Source organism: Trachypithecus francoisi, unplaced genomic scaffold, assembly GCF_009764315.1.
Source record: "Trachypithecus francoisi isolate TF-2019V2 unplaced genomic scaffold, Tfra_2.0 Lachesis_group7, whole genome shotgun sequence".
NCBI lineage: Eukaryota > Metazoa > Chordata > Mammalia > Primates > Cercopithecidae > Trachypithecus > Trachypithecus francoisi.
In genome coordinates, this window is record NW_022681472.1 from 9237243 (window position 1) to 9255225 (window position 17983).

General features: G+C 44.0%; 1 protein-coding gene across 4 annotated transcripts in view; it reads right to left on the reverse strand.

The window, feature by feature from the left end:
• LYPLA1 (lysophospholipase 1) overlaps positions 1-14703 on the reverse strand; it is a 49972-nt gene extending 35269 nt beyond the window's left edge. The window contains exons 1-2 of one of the 4 annotated variants that reach the window (XM_033202238.1): positions 14048-14228; positions 13611-13642 (exon numbers count right to left, since the gene is read on the reverse strand). Coding sequence is in view for 2 of the 4 variants with exons in the window: in XM_033202235.1 (XP_033058126.1) it covers positions 13611-13642; positions 14456-14524 (101 nt within the window). In the remaining 2 variants the exon portion in view is untranslated. Of the gene's footprint in view, positions 1-13610; positions 13643-14047; positions 14229-14455 lie in introns of those variants that run through there. The other 3 variants (XM_033202235.1, XM_033202237.1, XM_033202236.1) reach the window with 3 other exon arrangements.
• Positions 14704-17983: the final 3280 nt, after the last annotated feature.

A 17983-nucleotide genomic window follows, 5' to 3' on the forward strand; every position in this document is an offset into this window, starting at 1 on the left:
CCACTATATTCCAGCCTGGGCTGTAGGGCGAAACTCTATCTCAAACAAAAAAATCATCAGGATGAAAAACTGTTGTACTGCAAAACATACTACCAAGAGGGTGCAAAGACACCCCACGCAATAGGAGACAATATTTACAAATAATATATCTGATAGGAGTCTAGTGTCCAGACTATATAAACAATTCTTATAAATCAACAACAAAAAGGCAACCCAATTTTTAAAATGGCAAAGGATCTGAACAGATATTTCTCCAAAGAAAATATGCAAATGGCCAATAAGGATGTTTGAAATGCTTGTTCTCTGATACGGTAAAGAAATAGCATTTGAACATAAATTTATTTAGTAAGGTCATTTTTACTTCCTGCAGAAAGGGTACACTCGCCAGCAGTTGTGCCACGAGAGTACACCGAACAAAGGAGACAGAGTCATTTACAATATGACGAGTCCACCCTACTGCTGTCAGGTTTCCATTAGCTGGAACGGGACCTCACATTCTGTATTTGTTCCGATTGGCTAGCAACTTGGAACTTTTTAAAACAGGCAAAGGTAGAGGAGAACAAAGGAAGGAGGAAGTAAGTTGTGGAATGCTGAGAAAGACAACACTTTTAAATAAGGAAGAAGAACAGGCTGTGACCTAATGCTTGCTTGGACCAGTATAGGCATGCCAGGGCAAATATTTAGGCTAAATTGTGGGAGCTAAGAGCTAAAGTACATTGATTTCTTGATTACGGCTAGCAGACATTTCAGAATGTTAGCACAGGTCTTCGAATAAATTTTGCTTTTGAGAGAAGTTGCTATTTATTCCTAATTAGATGGGGAGGAAAAATCTTTGAAAAGGGACCTCTATTTTACTTTTTTTTTTTTTTTTTTTTTTTGAGACGGAGTCTCGCTGTGTCGCCCAGGCTGGAGTGCAGTGGCGCGATCTTGGCTCACTGCAAGCTCCGCCTCCCGGGTTCCCGCCATTCTCCCGCCTCAGCCTCCGAGTAGCTGGGACTACAGGCGCCCGCCACCTCGCCCGGCTAGTTTTTTGTATTTTTAGTAGAGACGGGGTTTCACCGTGTTAGCCAGGAGGGTCTCGATCTCCTGACCTCGTGATCCGCCCGCCTCGGCCTCCCAAAGTGCTGGGATTACAGGCTTGAGCCACCGCGCCCGGCCTATTTTACTTTTTACAAGGACATGAGATGATGCTCAACATTAACCATTAGGAAATGCAAATCAAAATCACAATGAAACAGCACTTCACATACAAATGGATGGCTATAGCCGGGCGCAGTGGCTCAAGCCTGTAATCCCAGCACTTTGGGAGGCCGAGACGGGCGGATCACGAGGTCAGGAGATCGAGACCATCCTGGCTAACATGGTGAAACCCCGTCTCTACTAAAAAAATACAAAAAAACTAGCCGGGCGAGGTGGTGGGCGCCTGTAGTCCCAGCTACTCTGGAGGCTGAGGCAGGAGAATAGTGTGAACCCGGGAGGCGGAGCTTGCAGTGAGCTGAGATCCGGCCACTGCATTCCAGCCTGGGAGACAGAGCGAGACTCCGTCTCAAAAAAAAAAAAAAAAAAACAAATGGATGGCTATAATCAAAAAGACAATAACAAGTGTTAATGAGCATGGAGACAAATCGGAGCACTAATACACTGCTGGCCATTCATCTTGGCAGAAGTGTAAAAAAGTGCAGCTACTATAAAAACTGTCCTGGATTTCTTCAAGAGTTAAACACAGAGCTACTATTGACTCAGCAATTTGACTCCCAGGTATATACCCCAGAGAACTAAAAACATATGTCCACACAAAGTCTTGTACATGAATGTGCATAGTAGTATTATTTATTAGAGTCAAAAAGTAGAAACAATCCAAATGTTCATTAATTGATGAATGAATAATTTTTATGTGAATTTTCTTTTTAAGAGACAGAGTCTCACTACATTGCCCCAGGCTAGACTTGAACTCCTGGCCTGAAAGGATCCTCCTGACTCAGCCTCCCAAGTAGCTGAGACTACAGGCACATGACACCATGCTCAGCTAATTATTTACTTGGCAATGAAAGAAAGCAGTACTGGTACATGTTACAACATAGATGAGCCTGAAAAACATTATGTTATAAAGTGAAAGAAGCCAGATGCGAAAGACCAAATATCTGATTCCACTTCTACGCAATATCCAGAATAAGCAAATCAACAAAAACAGAAAAAGATAGTGGTTGCCAGGGAGGGGAATAAGTAGTCTGCAGATGGATTTTGGGTTTCTTTTGGGGATGCTGAACATATTCTGGAATTAAGACAGTGGTGATAGTTGAACAACTCTGTAAATATACTAACAACTACTGAATTGTATACTTTAAAATAGTGAAGTTTTTGGTATGTGAATTATTAAGTACAGTAGTTCCCCATCACCCATATTTTTGCTTTCTGTGGATTCAGTTACTTGCATTCAACCACCATCGAAAAATAGGTGAGTACAGAACAAGAATGTATTTTGAGAGATCACATTTACATAACTTTTGTTACAGTATATTGTTATAATTATTCTATTGTTGCTCACCTCTTACTGCCTCATTTATAAATTAAACTTTATCACAGGTATGTATGTATAGGAAAAAACATAGTTTTCCTATACATGGGGTGGGGGGGACTTTGAACATACATAACAATACTAATACTAATATGTATGTATTAGAATGTATATAGTAATACTGTAATAATGAGTGGCAGCTCAGAATTGAACCATGGGCCTTTGTTTGCCAAACTCTTATTTATTTTATTTTTATTTTTTGAAATAGGGTCTCACTGTCGTGCAAGCTGGAAGTGCAGCTCAGCTCACTGCAGCCTCGACCTCCCAGGCTCAGGCAATCCTTCCACCTCAGCCTCCCAAATAGCTGGGATTACAGGCACACTCCACTATGGCTGGCCAATTTTTTGTATTCTTTGTAGAAAGTGGATGATACAGTTTGGCTGTGTCCCCCCCCGCCCTCCCCCCCCCCCCCCCCAGCAAAAATCTTACCTTGAATTGTAATAATCCCCATGTGTCAAGGGTGGGACCAGGTAGAGATAACTGAATCACAGGGGTGGCTCCCCCCAATGCTGTTCTCGTGATAGGGAGCTCTCATTTGATCTGATGGTTTTATAAGGGGCTTCCCCCTTCACTCAGCTCTCATTTCTCTCTCCTGCCACCTTGTGAAGAGGTGCCTTCCATCATAATTTTCAGTTTCCTGAGGCCTCCCCAGCCATGTAAAACTGTGAGACAATTAAACCTCTTTCATTTATAAATTACCCAGTTTCAGCAATTTTTTATAGCAGCAACATAACTAATACATGGGGTTTTGCTGTGTTGTCCAGACTGATCTCGAACTCCTAGGCTCAAGCCATCCTCCCACCTCAGCCTCCCAGAGTGCTAGGATTACAGGTGTGAGCCACCACGCCTGGCTCCAACATCCATTCTACATAAGAAATACTAAGAACCAGGCCGGCCGTGGTGGCTCATGCCTGTAATCGCAGCACTTTGGGAGGCCAAGGTGGGTGGATCACCTAAGGTCAGTAGTTTGAGACCAGCCTGGCCAACAAGGTGAAACTCTGTTTCTACTAAAAATACAAAATTTAGCTGGCACAGTGGTAGGCACCTGTAATCTCAGCCACGCAGGAGAATCGCTTGAACCCAAGAGGTGGAGGTTGCAGTGAGCCGAGATCATGCCACTGCACTCTAGCCTGGACAAGAATGAAACTGTCTCAAAAAAAAAAAAAAAAAAAGAAAAAAGAAATACTAAGAACCCTTACATCAGAAAAAGAAATAGGAATCTTGGGTTCTAGTCCCCACTCAGCTACTATCTAAAAGTGTGGCCTCAGACAGCTCTGTCAGTTTAGTAGTTCTCAGAATTGTGATCCCCAGACCTGTAGTATCCGTATCCAATGAGAACTTGTTAGAAACGCAAATTCTGGCCAGGCACAGCAGCTCCTGCCCATAATTCCAGCACTTTGGGAGGCCCAGGTGGGAGGACAGCTTGAGTCCAGGAGTTAGACTAACCTGGGCAACATACTGAGACCCTCATCTCTACAAAAACTTTAAAAAATAGCCAGGCATGGTGGCACGCAGGTGTACTCCTGGCCACTTGGGAGGCTGAACCCAGGGGGTCAAGGTTGCAGTGAGCTGTGTTCACACCACTGCACTCCAGCCTGAGCAACAGAGTGAGAGACCCTGTGGAAGCTAGGAGGAGGAGGAGGAGAAGAAGGAGGAGGATGAGGAGGGGGAGGCAGCAGAGGCAGAGGAGGTGGAAGAGGCAGAGGCGGCGGCGGAGGACCCTGTGGAAGTGGGGAGAAAGAGGAGGAGGAGAAAGAAGGAAGAGAAGGAGGAGGAAGAGGAGAAGGAGAAAGAAGGAAGAGAAGGAGGAGGCGAAGGAGAAGGAGACAGAGGAGGAGGAGGAGGAGAAGAAGGAGAAGAGGACGAGAAAGAGGAAAAAGAAAGGGGAGAGAAGAAGAAGTGGCATGCAGACAAATTCCTGGGTCTCATTCCAGACCCAATCAGAAACTGGCAGTGGGGCCCAAGAATCAAGACTTTTAGGTGATTTTGATGCATGTTATAGTATGAGAATCAATGACTTTCTAGTTCTCAGTTTTCCCATCCATAACCTGTAGCTAGTTGTACTGAATGATTCAAAGGCCTATACAGGTTATAAAAATCTGAATCCAACCATATTAATATAAAAAGTATGGCCAAGCTGTATCCAACTCTTTTGATAATTTTCAATGACAATGAAAAACTCAAGATTTAAGAATTCTGGCTGGGGGTAGTGGCTCACACCTGTAATGCCAGAGCTTTGGGAAGCCAAGGTAGACGGACTGCTTGAGCTCAGGAGTCTGAGACCAGCCTAGGCAACATAATGAGACCTTGTCTCAAATACAAAACAAAACAAAACAAAACAAAATCAGGCCGTGTGTGGTGGCATGCACCTGTCATCCCAGCTACCTGGGAGGCTGAGGTGGAAGGATTGCTTGGGCCGGGGAGATCAAGGCTGCAGTGAGCCATGAGCACACCACTGCACAGCAGCCTGGGTGACAGAGGGAGACCCTGTCTCAAAAAACATAATAATAATTCTACACGAAGCTTCAATTAAGCAGAATCTAATATTCAGAATCCTAGATTAATCAGAATATATTTCATTTTATTGTTAGAAAAAAGGAAAACAAAACACAGACACGTACACATGAGGTTTCTAAGAGCCCAAAAAGTGAATTTCAGCACATACCCCGCAAAATATCACAAATTGACTCCAATCTGTTTCTCAATTGTGATCTTTTAAAAAGGACTGCAGAGGCCAGGTGCAGTGGCTCATACCTGTAATCCCAGCATTTTGGGAGGCCAAGGTGGGCGGATCACCTGAGGTCAGGAGTTTGGGACCAGCCTGGCCAACAGGTGAAACTTCATTTCTACTAAAAATACAAAAATTAGCCGGGCATGGAGGTGGGTGCCTGTTATCCCAGCTACTTCGGAGGCGGAGGCAGCAGAATTGCTTGAACCTGGAAGGCGGAGTGAGCTGGGATCGTGCCATTGAACTCCCGCCTGGGCGATAGAGCGAGAATCTGTATCCAAAAAAAAAAAAAAAGACTGCAGAGTAACTAAAGCATTCTTTCCATTTGTTCATCATCCTGTAGTAATACGGGTGTAGAACTTTTTAAAAACTCAGAGACTCTGTCTGGGTTTGTACAAGAAACACCACTCATCCCCATCCCCATTCATGTAGTACATTATCATCAACTCTCCTATCAGTCCCAATCAGTCTTACCAACTAACTAGACAAGAAAAAAAAAAATGACCTAAGATAGGTCAGATTCTAGGCTGAACACCAGAAGTAGGGTTGATAGAAGTCAGAGCTAGGATCGTTCACTTTTGGATAACAAGAGTGTGTCCGCACTGAGAATTATGCAAATCTACAGAAAGAATCAAGTGAGAGACCATAAGGCCAGGGAAAGGTAGTGAGAATAATGGTGTAGTTGAACAGTGTCCCCCCCCAAATTCACATCCACCTGAAACCTCGGAATGTGACTTTATTTAGAAATAGGCTCTTTGCAGATTTCCTTAGTTAAGGGTTGAGATCACACTGGATTAGGGTGAGCCCTAAATCCAATAACTGGTGTCCTCCTAAGAGGAGGAGAGGACAGATACACAGCAAAGAAGGTCACATGAAGATAGAGGCAGAGATTGGGGATATGGTGCCTGAGGCCAATGAAAGCCAGGAGCTATCAGAAACTGGAAGAGGCAGTTTCCATTAGAGAGAATGTATGTGGCCCAGCTGACAGCTCAGTTTTGGACTTTTGGCCTGTTTAACTGTGAGAATGAATTTCTGTTGTTTTTAATCCATCTAGTTTGTGGTTATTTGTAATGGCAGCCTTAGGAAACTAATACATGTGGTAATTGATATTCCTCGTATGTCTCGCCCTTTAATTCCTTATTTATTCATTTATTTGCCCAACAAATACTTAGTACTCTTACATGTCCTATATTATTCTAGCACTGGGAATACAGTATTAATTAAAACAAAACATAAAAAAATCCCTGTGCTCAGGTGATTTTTATAGTATGTGAATTTTATCTGAATTAAAGTTGATTAAAGAAACCTTTGCCTTCATGGACTTTATATGCCAGTGGGCTGTCCTTCTATCCTTCCACAAATTATAATTTTTGTTTAAGCTAGTTGATGAGCTTTCTATTCCTTGTAATTAAATGATCTCCATATCACATTCTATAATTCTATTATTAATAGTTCTTGATTACAGGAAGACTTGCAAACTTATTATGGTCACAAAACATATCCATGTTGCCAATTTATTTTCAATCCTCACTTGTTTGACCTCTCAGTAAAATCTGATCCAGTCAACCACTTCTTTATCTTTCAAACATTCTTCTCTATATTTTTATAATCTCCTTGGCCTAGGAAATGTCACAGGGACTGGTAATACAGATAAGTAATTCCTGGAATACATCAGGACTCGGGGGTAACAGGGAAGGGGGCACATGAAGAGAACCAAGCTTTCCACCTGGCCTTTCCTCCTCCCTGTTTCCCCTTAACTGGAACTGAGCTTTCAGGTGTCACATTCAGCAGATAGGGAGAGGTCCCATGAAGGAAGCATAGCAGTGAGCTGGTGCAACTGGAGGGGGGAACTCCAGAGTTGCACTGTTGGCCAGAACCCCCCCAAGAACAGAAGTCAGGTTACTCACGGAATTACAAATATGGAAAGGGAGAAGGCTATAAAAAACCCTGTGGTGCTGGGCTGCAACTGGAGGAATCATTGTGAGTTCAAGATTTTGAATATTTATAAATACTAAAACTGGTATGTGTGTACATACGTATGTATGTGCATATATTCTTAGCTGTGTCCACTGCAAGGGTCTAGATCTGGGAGCACACATAGCACCCAGATCTCACTGTCTACTAAAAGGAATCAGGGTTCTTGGAAAAATGGCTGAGTCCAGAACTAGAGCAGGAAACATACAAGACAATCCTAGAAAAAATCTTGTACTATAAAGTGAGGAAGTGATCAAATAAGGATGAGGATATGTCCAAAAGACATTGAGTACCAATTTGAAAGGGTTACTGTGGCCAACTAAAGGACAATTTGAGCATCAAAATAAATAACTGACTTGATTGTTATCCTCTGAATACAACAGGAATCCAAGAGTCTGTACTGATTTAAAAGTTTAAAACAAATGAGTATGTACATACGTAATAAATAAGGGAGAAAGGAAAGCTCTACCCTACAGTAGACTGCTAAAGAATAGACCCAGAATAAACGAATTTTTTTTTTTTTTGAGACTGAGTCTCACTGTCACCTAAGTTGGAGTACAGTGGCACCATCTCGGCTCACTGCAACCTCCACCTCCCAAGTAGATGGGACAACAGACATGCACCATCCTGTCCACCTAGTTTTTGTATTTTTAGTAGAGACGAGGTTTCGTCATGTTGGCCAGGCTGGTATTGAATTATTGACCTCAGATGATCCTCCTGCCTCAGCCTCCCAAAGTGCTGGGATTACAGGCATGAGCCACTGCACCCGGCCAGAACAAAGGAAATTTTTAAAAGACCATATTTTAACTTTAAATATTTAAATGTCCTAAGATATTCTGCAACTACCACAACAATAGATTGTGGCAATAATCATTAATGAGTGCTAAATCCATGGGTGAACATATGGTAGGGATTAGGAATACGTTATAGTATCAAGGTATCTCCCCACAAAATATTTTTCTGTATTTTAATTATATATTCAATATTTTAAACATTTCACGTTATACTTTAATATGGAGAAACTTGGCAGACACCATCTTAACCAAGTGATAAAACACAACATCAACAACAAAAAAATCATCACGAGGTCTGCCTAATATGATGCACTGCGATGGACACAGCAACAACCCTGTAGTGTTCCTGTCAAAAAGGCATAAATCACAAAACATCAGATAAAACCAAACTGAGGGACATTCTACAAAGTAACTGGCTTACACTTTTTTTTTTTTTTTTTTGGTAGAGACAGGGTATGGCTGTTGCCCAGGCTGGTCTCAAACAGCTGGGCTCAAGCGATTCTCAGGCTCTGCTTCCCAAAGCACTGGTATTACCATAGCTGGCCTGTACTCTTGAAAAGTGGCAAGGTCATGAAAGACAAGCACTATTTCAGAATAAAGAAAACTAAGGAGAAATGATAGCTAAAGGCAATAAGTGATCCTAGACTGATAAAGGACATTATTGGCTCAAACCAGTGAAATATGAATGGAGCTGGTGGATTAGATCGTAGTATCCGATCAATGTTAACTTTTTAATGATGGTTACACGGGAGTGTCCTGGTACTTTAAAATGCACACTGAAGAATTAAGGTGTAATAAGGCAACACGTCTGCAACTTATTCTTTAATAGTTCAGAAATATTAACAATTGAGTAATCTGAGTGAAAGGCATAAGGAGCTATAAATGCTATTTCTGTAACTTTTATGTAAATTTCAAGTTACTTTAAAATGAAAAGTTAGAAAGTTTAAAACATAATAGAACATAACCCATTAAATAAATCTGAGTCCAGGCAGGACACAGTGGTTCATGCCTGTAATCCCAGTACTTTGGGAGGCCGAGGTGGGCAAATCACTTGAGGTCAGGAGTTCGAGACCAGCATAGCCAACATGGCAAAACCCCGTCTCTACTAAAAATGAAAAAAACTGACTGGACAACACAGTGGCTCACGCCTGTAATCCCAGCACTTTGGGAGTCCAAGGTGGGCGGATCATGAGGTCAAGAGCTCGTGACCAGCCTGACTGACATAGTGAAACCCCCATCTCTACTAAAAATACAAACAAAATTAGCCGGGAGTGGTGGCATGTGCCTGTAATCCCAGCTACTCAGGAGGCTGAGGCAGGAGAATCGCTTGAACTCGGGAGGCACAGGTTGCAGTGAGACAAGATCACGCCACTGCACTCTAGCCTAGGCCACAGAGCAAGACTTGGTCTCCAAAAAAAAAAATTAGCCGGGCGTGGTGGCACGCACCTGTAGTCCCAGCTACTTGGGAGGCTGACAGGAGAATTGCTTGAACCTGGGAGGTGGAAGTTGCAGGGAGCCAAGATTGTACCACTGCACTCCAGCCTGCCTGGGTGACAGAGTGAGATTCCATCTCAAAAAATAAGCAAATAAATAAATAAATAGAATATAAATCTGAGTCCATACTAACTAAATGGGGGGTAGCAGACTAATAAACAAAATGAAATGACAAAAAAAAGGAATGACAGAATTAGAAAATCACACTGTAGAAATGATTTACTCAAGTGAGAATTGTCGATGGATGGTAAAAATATTGGGTGAAACTTTGATGAACAATTTGCAGTCACAAAGTATCTCCCCACAACTTGCTTCTCAATTACAAAAGGAAAGTAACCGCATTAGAGACCTGGAAGATACCACCTTAATCAAGTGATCCAAGTTACAACAATAAAAGGACTTGGCATCACTAGTCTACTGATGTGTGCAAAGAATAGGACATACTGTTTACATAGTATTTATACCAGAAATGCATAAACTGCATCTAATCACGAGGGAATATCATACAAACCCAAATTAAAGGACTAGCCTGTTCTCTGCAGAAGTGTCAATGTCATGAAAGACAAAAGAAAATCTAGGGAATTGTTCCAGATTAAAAGAGACTAAAGAGACTAAATACAATGTGTGGCTAGGGAGGAGATGGCTATAATGGATATTAATGGAACAATCTCGCAAAGGTTGAATGCACAGTGTATTAGATAATACTAAATGTTAAATTCAATGGGATAACTTTTCTGTGATTATATGTTTAAAATATCCTAGTCCTTCTCACCCACAGTTTTGTTTTCCATGGTTTCAGCTGCCCACAGTCAACTGTGGTTCGAAAATATTACATGGAAAATTCCAGAAATAAACAGTGGGGGGATGCTCTAAAACCCCGAGTGAATGCCTGAATCCATGGATAACACCAAACCCTATACATACTGTTTTTTCCTATACATAATACTTGTGATAAAGTTTAATGGGTAAATTAGGCATAGGAAGAGATGAACAATAATAAAACAATTATAACAATATGTCAACATCATTTCTCTTGCACTCTGGGGCCATCATTAAGCAATGTACTTGGATAAAAGCACTACAGGCTGGGCGAGGTGGCTTATGCCTGTAATCCCAGCACTTTGGGAGGCCGAGGCGGGCAGATCACTTGAGGTCAGGAGTTCCAGACTGGCCTGGCCAACATGATGAAACTCCGTCTCTACTAAAAATACAAAAATTAGCAGGGTGTGGTGTTGCACACCTGTAGTCCCGGCTACTTGGGAGGCTGAGGCAGGAGAGTTGCTTGAACCTGGAGAGCGGAGGTTGCAGTGAGTCACGATCGTGTCACTGCATTTCAGCCTGGGTGACAGAGCGAGACTCTGTCTCAAAAAAAAAAGCAAAACAATACTGCAACAGTTGATCTGATAACCCAGATGGCTACCAAGTGACTAATACATGATGAATCCATACAGCATGGATACGCTAGGTAAAGGAATGATTGGTGTCCTGGGTGAGACGGAACGAGATTTCATCACAATACTCAGAATGGTGTACAATTCAGGCCAGGCGTGGTGGCTCACGCCTGTAACCCCAGCACCTCGGGAGGCCGAGGTGGGTATATCACCAGAGGTCAGGAGTTCAAGACCAGCTTGGCCAACATGGCGAAACCTCGTCTCTACTAAAAATACATAAAAATTAGCTGAACATGGTAGCACACACCTGTAATCCCAGCTACACAGGAGGCTGAGGCACGACAATCACTTGAACCTGAGTGGCAGAGGTTGAAGAGAGCCAAGATCGTGCCACTGCACTCCAGCCTGGGTGACACAGCGAGACTCCATCTCAAATAATAATAATAATAAATAATAAAATAAAAAAGAACGGTGTAAAATTTTAAACTTATATACTATTTCTGGAATTTTTCATTTAGTATTTTCGAACCACAGTTAACCACAGATAACTGAAACCATGGGAAGCAAAACTGCAGGTAAGGGGAGACTACAGTATCTTAAATATTAAATTGCCACTTGTCAGGCTGACAGACTCAAAATTTCATCATGCACTCATGGAACCAATCTAGAGTCGGTTTTTCCTTAGCACTATCCCACCAAATAATTTCAGAACTGGAGACCTGTGTTTTTTCTTTTATCACAACAGGTTAAAAAGGAGGATAATTTTTTAATATAAACTTAACTTTTGGTCAAGATGTCATGGATGTTCCTGGTATTTTTGATCCTAACAGTCTTCGCCATTTTCACTATTAACTTTAGTCTGTGAAATCTGCCTAGACTGAAGTTTTTTTTTTGCTTGGACTAATCATTCAGGCATAGAAGCTCTCATTATTGGCAAAATTAGAGGGTAGCAAACTTCTCCGACTTGCAACATCAAGAAAGGTTTGCCCATAAAATAGATTCTGCTATTCGAGTTTCATTTGGTAAAATAAGTTCATCATTTTCACAGGACTACTGGATTGCCGGAAAGAGTGCTGCAACCTCTTCTGTAACTCAATACAAGGTTTGTACTACATAACTTGACTTACTAGGCAAAAAATAGGGATCACTTTTAAGTGGTGGCTCATGCCTGTAATTCCAGCACTGTGGGAGGCTCAGGCGGGCGGATCACTTGAGGTCAGGAGTTCCAGACCAGCCTGACCAACACGGCAAAACTCCGTCTCTACTAAAAACACAAAAACTAGCTGGCATGGTGGCAAACACCTATAGTTCCAGCTACTCGGGAGCCCAGGAACCCAGAAGGTGGAAGCTGCAGTGAGCCAAGATCACGCCACTGCACTCCAGCCAGGGCGACAGAGCAGACCAAAAAAACAAACAAACAAAAATCTAACCTAATGGCTTTTTTAAGAGTCTCACTGTGTGGTCCAGGCTGCAGTGCAGTGGTGCAATCTTGGCTCACTGAAGCCTCTGCCTCCCAGGCTCAAGTGATTCTCCTGTCTCAGCCTCCCTAGTAGCTGAGATTACAGGCTTGCCCAACCACAGCCAGCTAATTTTTGTATTTTTAGTAGAGAAGGGGTTTCACCATGTTAGCCAGGTTGGTGTTGAACTCCTGACCTCAAGTGAACTACCCGCTTCCGCCTTCCAAAGTGCTGGGATTACAAGTGTGAGCCACCGCGCTCGGCCCCAGTGGTTCATTTTAAAGAAAATTCAGTCGTTTTGGGGCTACTTTATCAAAATTTATGTATCTTCAGTTTTCCTCTATTTCTGCAATTTTTAAACAACGTTCATATTTTGCTTAAGTTTCACATATTATCACCGATTTAAATACAAAAACAAAAACATTTCAATATAGAAAAAGGTTGAGTAAAAGATAAATCATGTATCTAAAGTTAGTACAACAGGCCAGGCTCAGGCGGTTCCCGCCTCTAATCTCCGCGCTTTGAGAGGCTGAGGCTGAAGGATCACTTAAGCCTGGGAGTTCAAAACTGCAGTGAGCTATGATCCTGCAACTGCACTCCAGCCTGGGTGACAGAGCAAGCCCCTGTCTCTAAAAATAATAACAGAAAAAAAGCAAACAAAAAATAAAACAAAAATAAGTACAATCAGTACAACAAAATGTTTGATAAGCCTCCAAATATATCTCTGAGTTGCCTCCCCTGCCTTTCAACTCATTAGGGTGAACATCTAATCCCTCTATTCAGAATGCTTCATGCCTTATGTTGCCACTAGTTCTCTTATCAAAATCATCTAGTTCTTCTCTTCAATCTGCTTTGAAATTTTAACTGCTCTGGAAAGCTCTCAATTGCACACAGTCCGTACTAAACATTCCACTGATCTCTGATATCAAACACCCAAAGCAACTAATGAAGAATTTACAATTTTAATATGTTCCAGAAACCGGAGTTTAAAAAAAAAAATCAATAAACTCACGATGATAAGAGGAAAATTCTGAGGGTTTTCAAAATATAAAATCACCGCACTGTAAGATATATTAACTAGCAATCGCTTAAAATACAATTTTAGCGTCCTTAAACATTAAACCTTTGAACGCGTAAACAAAAGTTGCACGACTCAGTTTCATCACTGTTACTATTAACAATAATAATGGTACCTACCCAGTATCTCCCAATCCATGCAGGAAAATCACCTATAAGAGAACAGGAAAAATTATAAGCAATGCCTAAATAAGCCCACACAGGATTGTTACACATTAGCTTTGCTTAAGGTGGAAAAAGGAACGAAACCTACGAGAGAATTACACAACACTATCTTTGGCGACTTAATCTCTATCGACCTCTTTTAAATGGCAAAAATTCCAATCAACTTCTCCCTTTAATTCCTGAGATAATGAATGGGGGGGGGGTAGCACTCAGAGGTCCCAGTTAGACATTGAGTGCAAATTATCACATTCTAAGAAAAACAGTTGTTTATCTCTTTCAAGTCAAATCAAGAACGTCTCTCATATATCCTGTAAAATTTTTCCATGGCAAAAGCAAGCTTCCGGAGGCAAAGTTTTCGTACACGAGTTTCCTAAAAAAACAGTACGTCTGACCTTGTAGGACACTTAATCTTCAAACTTCTTGCATTGAGGACAAGAGTGTGAGGTGACAATAAGCCGATTTCCTGGCGGACTTAGGTTTCCCTCACCCACACACCGCGCAGAAACACTCTGCAAAGGAGGACGCCGTGCCCCAGGCCGGCCCGCGGGGGTCCCGGGGCCGCACTTCCTCCGTAATGCAGGGGGGAAACTGGGGACTGGCCCTCGCCCCGGCTATGACCCCCCCCAGCTGCCCCTGCCCCCCGCGGACCCGGCCGCGCCTACCACCCGCACCCCACCCAGGCCGGGAGGAGCGTCCTAGTCTGCAGGCCGCCACCCGCGCACAACGCCCACCCTGCGCGAGGGGCAGCCACTGGTGGCCGGCCCAGTGGACCACTCCGAGCCCACGCCTACGCCGCTCACCGCAGCGGTGGCCTTCCGGGCGGCGGGCACGATGGCGGGGAGCGGGGTTGACATGGTATTGCCGCACATACACCGGCTCAGCTCACAGCGCAAGCGGAAGGAAGAGCGGGCGCCCGGCCGCTGCCCAAGGGCGTGCGAGCGGCGAGTCCCGGCCGGCCCCACCGGGCGCACGCTCAGGCGCGTGCGCGCCAACGCGGCCCCGCACTACCTTCCGCGCGCGCCCACGCGTTCAGGGGCCGCCCTGCCCTGCCCCGCCCCTCACCCACCGCCCCTCCCTCCGCGCCTCACAATGTCTGCGCAGCTCCCTCCCTCCGATTGGCTGCGGCGGCGGCGCGGACCCGGCTGCGCTTTCGCCACGGCACGCAGCCCGCGCATGCTCGGTGCTGGCAGGGGAAATGCTCTCTCAGGTGCAGGCTGAGGGCTGGTCTTTTGGATCTTGGCTTAGGTTTTCGCTTTTCTGGCGCTGTAGTGAAAAGAATGAGCCCTGGAGCCAATTCACCCAACCCCAGGTGCTCCTCGGTTTCCTGCAGCCAGGGTCTATCATTTGTTAAAGTCTGGATGGACTGGGAGAGACTGGTGGAGCTCTGGCAGTATTTCCGTTTGGGGCTACAGCAGTATGTAGATTTGGGTTCAACTTACCTTCTTTAAACTTTAGTTGGAAAGGATAACGTTTGTGTCCAGAAATCCACTACTTCCCTAACTTGATTGACAACACTTATTAATGGATGGATATTGACAGAGTACTGGTTTAAATGAGAGTTTTAAAGCCAGCTGGTCTTCTGGGTCAGATGGGGACTTGAACTTGTCTGTCTCAGGAGAGGATTGTAAAACGCACCAGTCAGCACACTGTGGCTAGCTAGAGGTTTGTAAAATGCACCAATCAGTACCCTGTAAAATGGGCCAATCAGTGTTCTGTAAAGTGGACCAATCAGCAGGACATGGGCTGGGACAAATAAGGAAATAAAAGCTGACCATGCCTTCCCTCCCCACAGCTCCAGCGGCAGGTCGCTGTGGTCCGCAACCATGCTGTGGAAAGTTTGTTCTTTCACTCTTCACAATAAAACTTGCTGCTGCTGCTCAGTCTTTGGGTCTGTGCCACCTTTAAGAGCTGTAACACTCCTAGCACTTTTGGAGGCTTAGGCGGGTGGATCACGAGGTTAAGCGATTGAGACCATTCTGCCTAATACAGTGAAACACCGTCTCAATTAAAAATACAAAAAAATTGGCTGGGCATGATGGCGGGCGCCTGTAGTCCCAGCTACTCGGGAGGGTGAGGCAGGAGAATGGCGTGAACCGGGAAGGCAGAGCTTGTAGTGACCGAGATCACACCACTGCACTCCAGCCTGGGAGATAGAGCGAGCGAGACCCCGTCTCAAAAAAAAAAAAAAAAAAGTTGTAACACTCACCACGCAGGTCCGCAAGCTTCATTCTTGAAGTCTGTGAGACCACGAACCCAACCAGAAGGAACCGACTCCCGACACATAAGCATGAGACTAGACTGACCATTTCTGCACAGGTGACTTTATGGCCTAAAATGTAGTTACTCAATAAATGCGTTGTTGGCCGGGCGCGGTGGCTCAAGCCTGTAATCCCAGCACTTTGGGAGGCCGAGACGGGCGGATCACGAGGTCAGGAGATCGAGACCATCCTGGCTAACACGGTGAAACCCCGTCTCTACTAAAATATACAAAAAATTAGCCGGGCGAGATGGTGGGCGCCTGTAGTCCCAGCTACTCGGGAGGCTGAGGCGAGAGAATGGCGTAAACCCGGGAGGCGGAGCTTGCAGTGAGCTGAGATCCGGCCACTGCACTCCAGCTTGGGCGACAGAGCGAGACTCCGTCTCAAAAAAAAAAAAAAAAAAAAAAAAAAAATGCGTTGCATATACAATACATGGTAAGATCTGGAAGAGAGCACTAGATAGAAACACTTAAAGCCAAAATGCTCTGACCTTCAGAAGGTTACAATTAAGTGAAGAAACTCAAAGGACATACTGGATACAATCCTTAGAGAGTAAGGTTGGGAAGGAAGCTGTGAAAACACTCCATTTCATTCGCACCGTAACCAGTGTCAGAGGTGTGTGAACCAGAGCAACTCCATCTTAAATAGGAGCTGAGTAAAGTAAGGCTGAAACCTACTGGGCTGCATTCCCAGACGGTTAAGGCATTCTAAGTCACACGATGAAATAAAAGGTCAGCGCAGGGGCCGGGCGCGGTGGCTCAAGCCTGTAATCCCAGCACTTTGGGAGGCCGAGACGGGCGGATCACGAGGTCAGGAGATCGAGACCATCCTGGCTAATACGGTGAAACCCTGTCTCTACTTAAAAATACAAAAAACTAGCCGGGCGACGAGGGGGGCGCCTGTAGTCCCAGCTACTCGGGAGGCTGAGGCAGGAGAATGGCGTAAAACCGGGAGGCGGAGCTTGCAGTGAGCTGAGATCCGGCCACTGCACTCCAGCCTGGGTGGCAGAGCAAGACTCCGTCTCAAAAAAAAAAAAAGGTCAGCACAAAATACAGGTTATAAAGATCTTGCTGATAAAACAGTTTGCAGTAAAGAAGCTGGCGAAAACCCACTAGAACTAACATGGCAATGAGAGTGAACTCTGGTGGTCCTCACTACTGCACTCCCATCAGCGCCACAACAGTTTATGCGTGCCATGGCTATGTCAGGAAGTTACCCTATATGGTCTAAAAAGGGGAAGCATAAATAATCCACCCCTTGTTTAGCATATCATCAAGAAATGACCATAAAAATGGGCAACTGGCTACGGAGTAGCCATTCTTTTATTTCTTTACTTTCTTAATACACTTGCTTTCACTTTACTGTATGGACTTGCCCTGAATTCTTTCTTGTGTGAGATCCCAGAACCCTCTCTTGGGGTCTGGATTGGGACCCCTTTCCTGTAATACCAGCGTTCTGAAGGATTTGAGGTCTTATTTGCACTGTTTTTAATCATTCTTGTGGATTGGATTTGGACAATGAGGATTTTGTGGATTCTGCAAAAGTTTTAAATTGATGCCAATTTATTGAAAATGATGATAGTGGGATTCACATTTCATGTACTTGTGTACATTTATCAGGCTTTTAAGTCATTTGGTTGTGATGTCAATGTGACCGGAAAGAGATCCCGGTCCCAGAAGATTCTTGGATCTCTGGTGAGAAACAATTTGGGGCCATAGAGTAAAGTGAAAGCAAGTTTATTAGAGAAGCAAAAAAAAAAAAAAAAAAAAAAATGGCTACTTGGTAGGCAGAGCAGGGCTAGGGGCTGCTCCACTGAGTATATTAATAGTTATTTCTTGTTTATATGTTAAACAAGGGGTGGATTATTCATGAGTTTTCTGGTAAAGGGGCAGGGATTTCCTGGAACTGAGGGTTCCTCTTTTGACCATATAGGGTAGCTTCCCTACCTGGCCATAGCATTTGTAAACTGTCATGGAGCTGGTGGAAGTGTCTTTTAACATGCTAATACGTTATAGTAAGTGTATAATGAGCAGAGAAGATGACCAGAGGTCATTTTCCTTGCCATCTTGG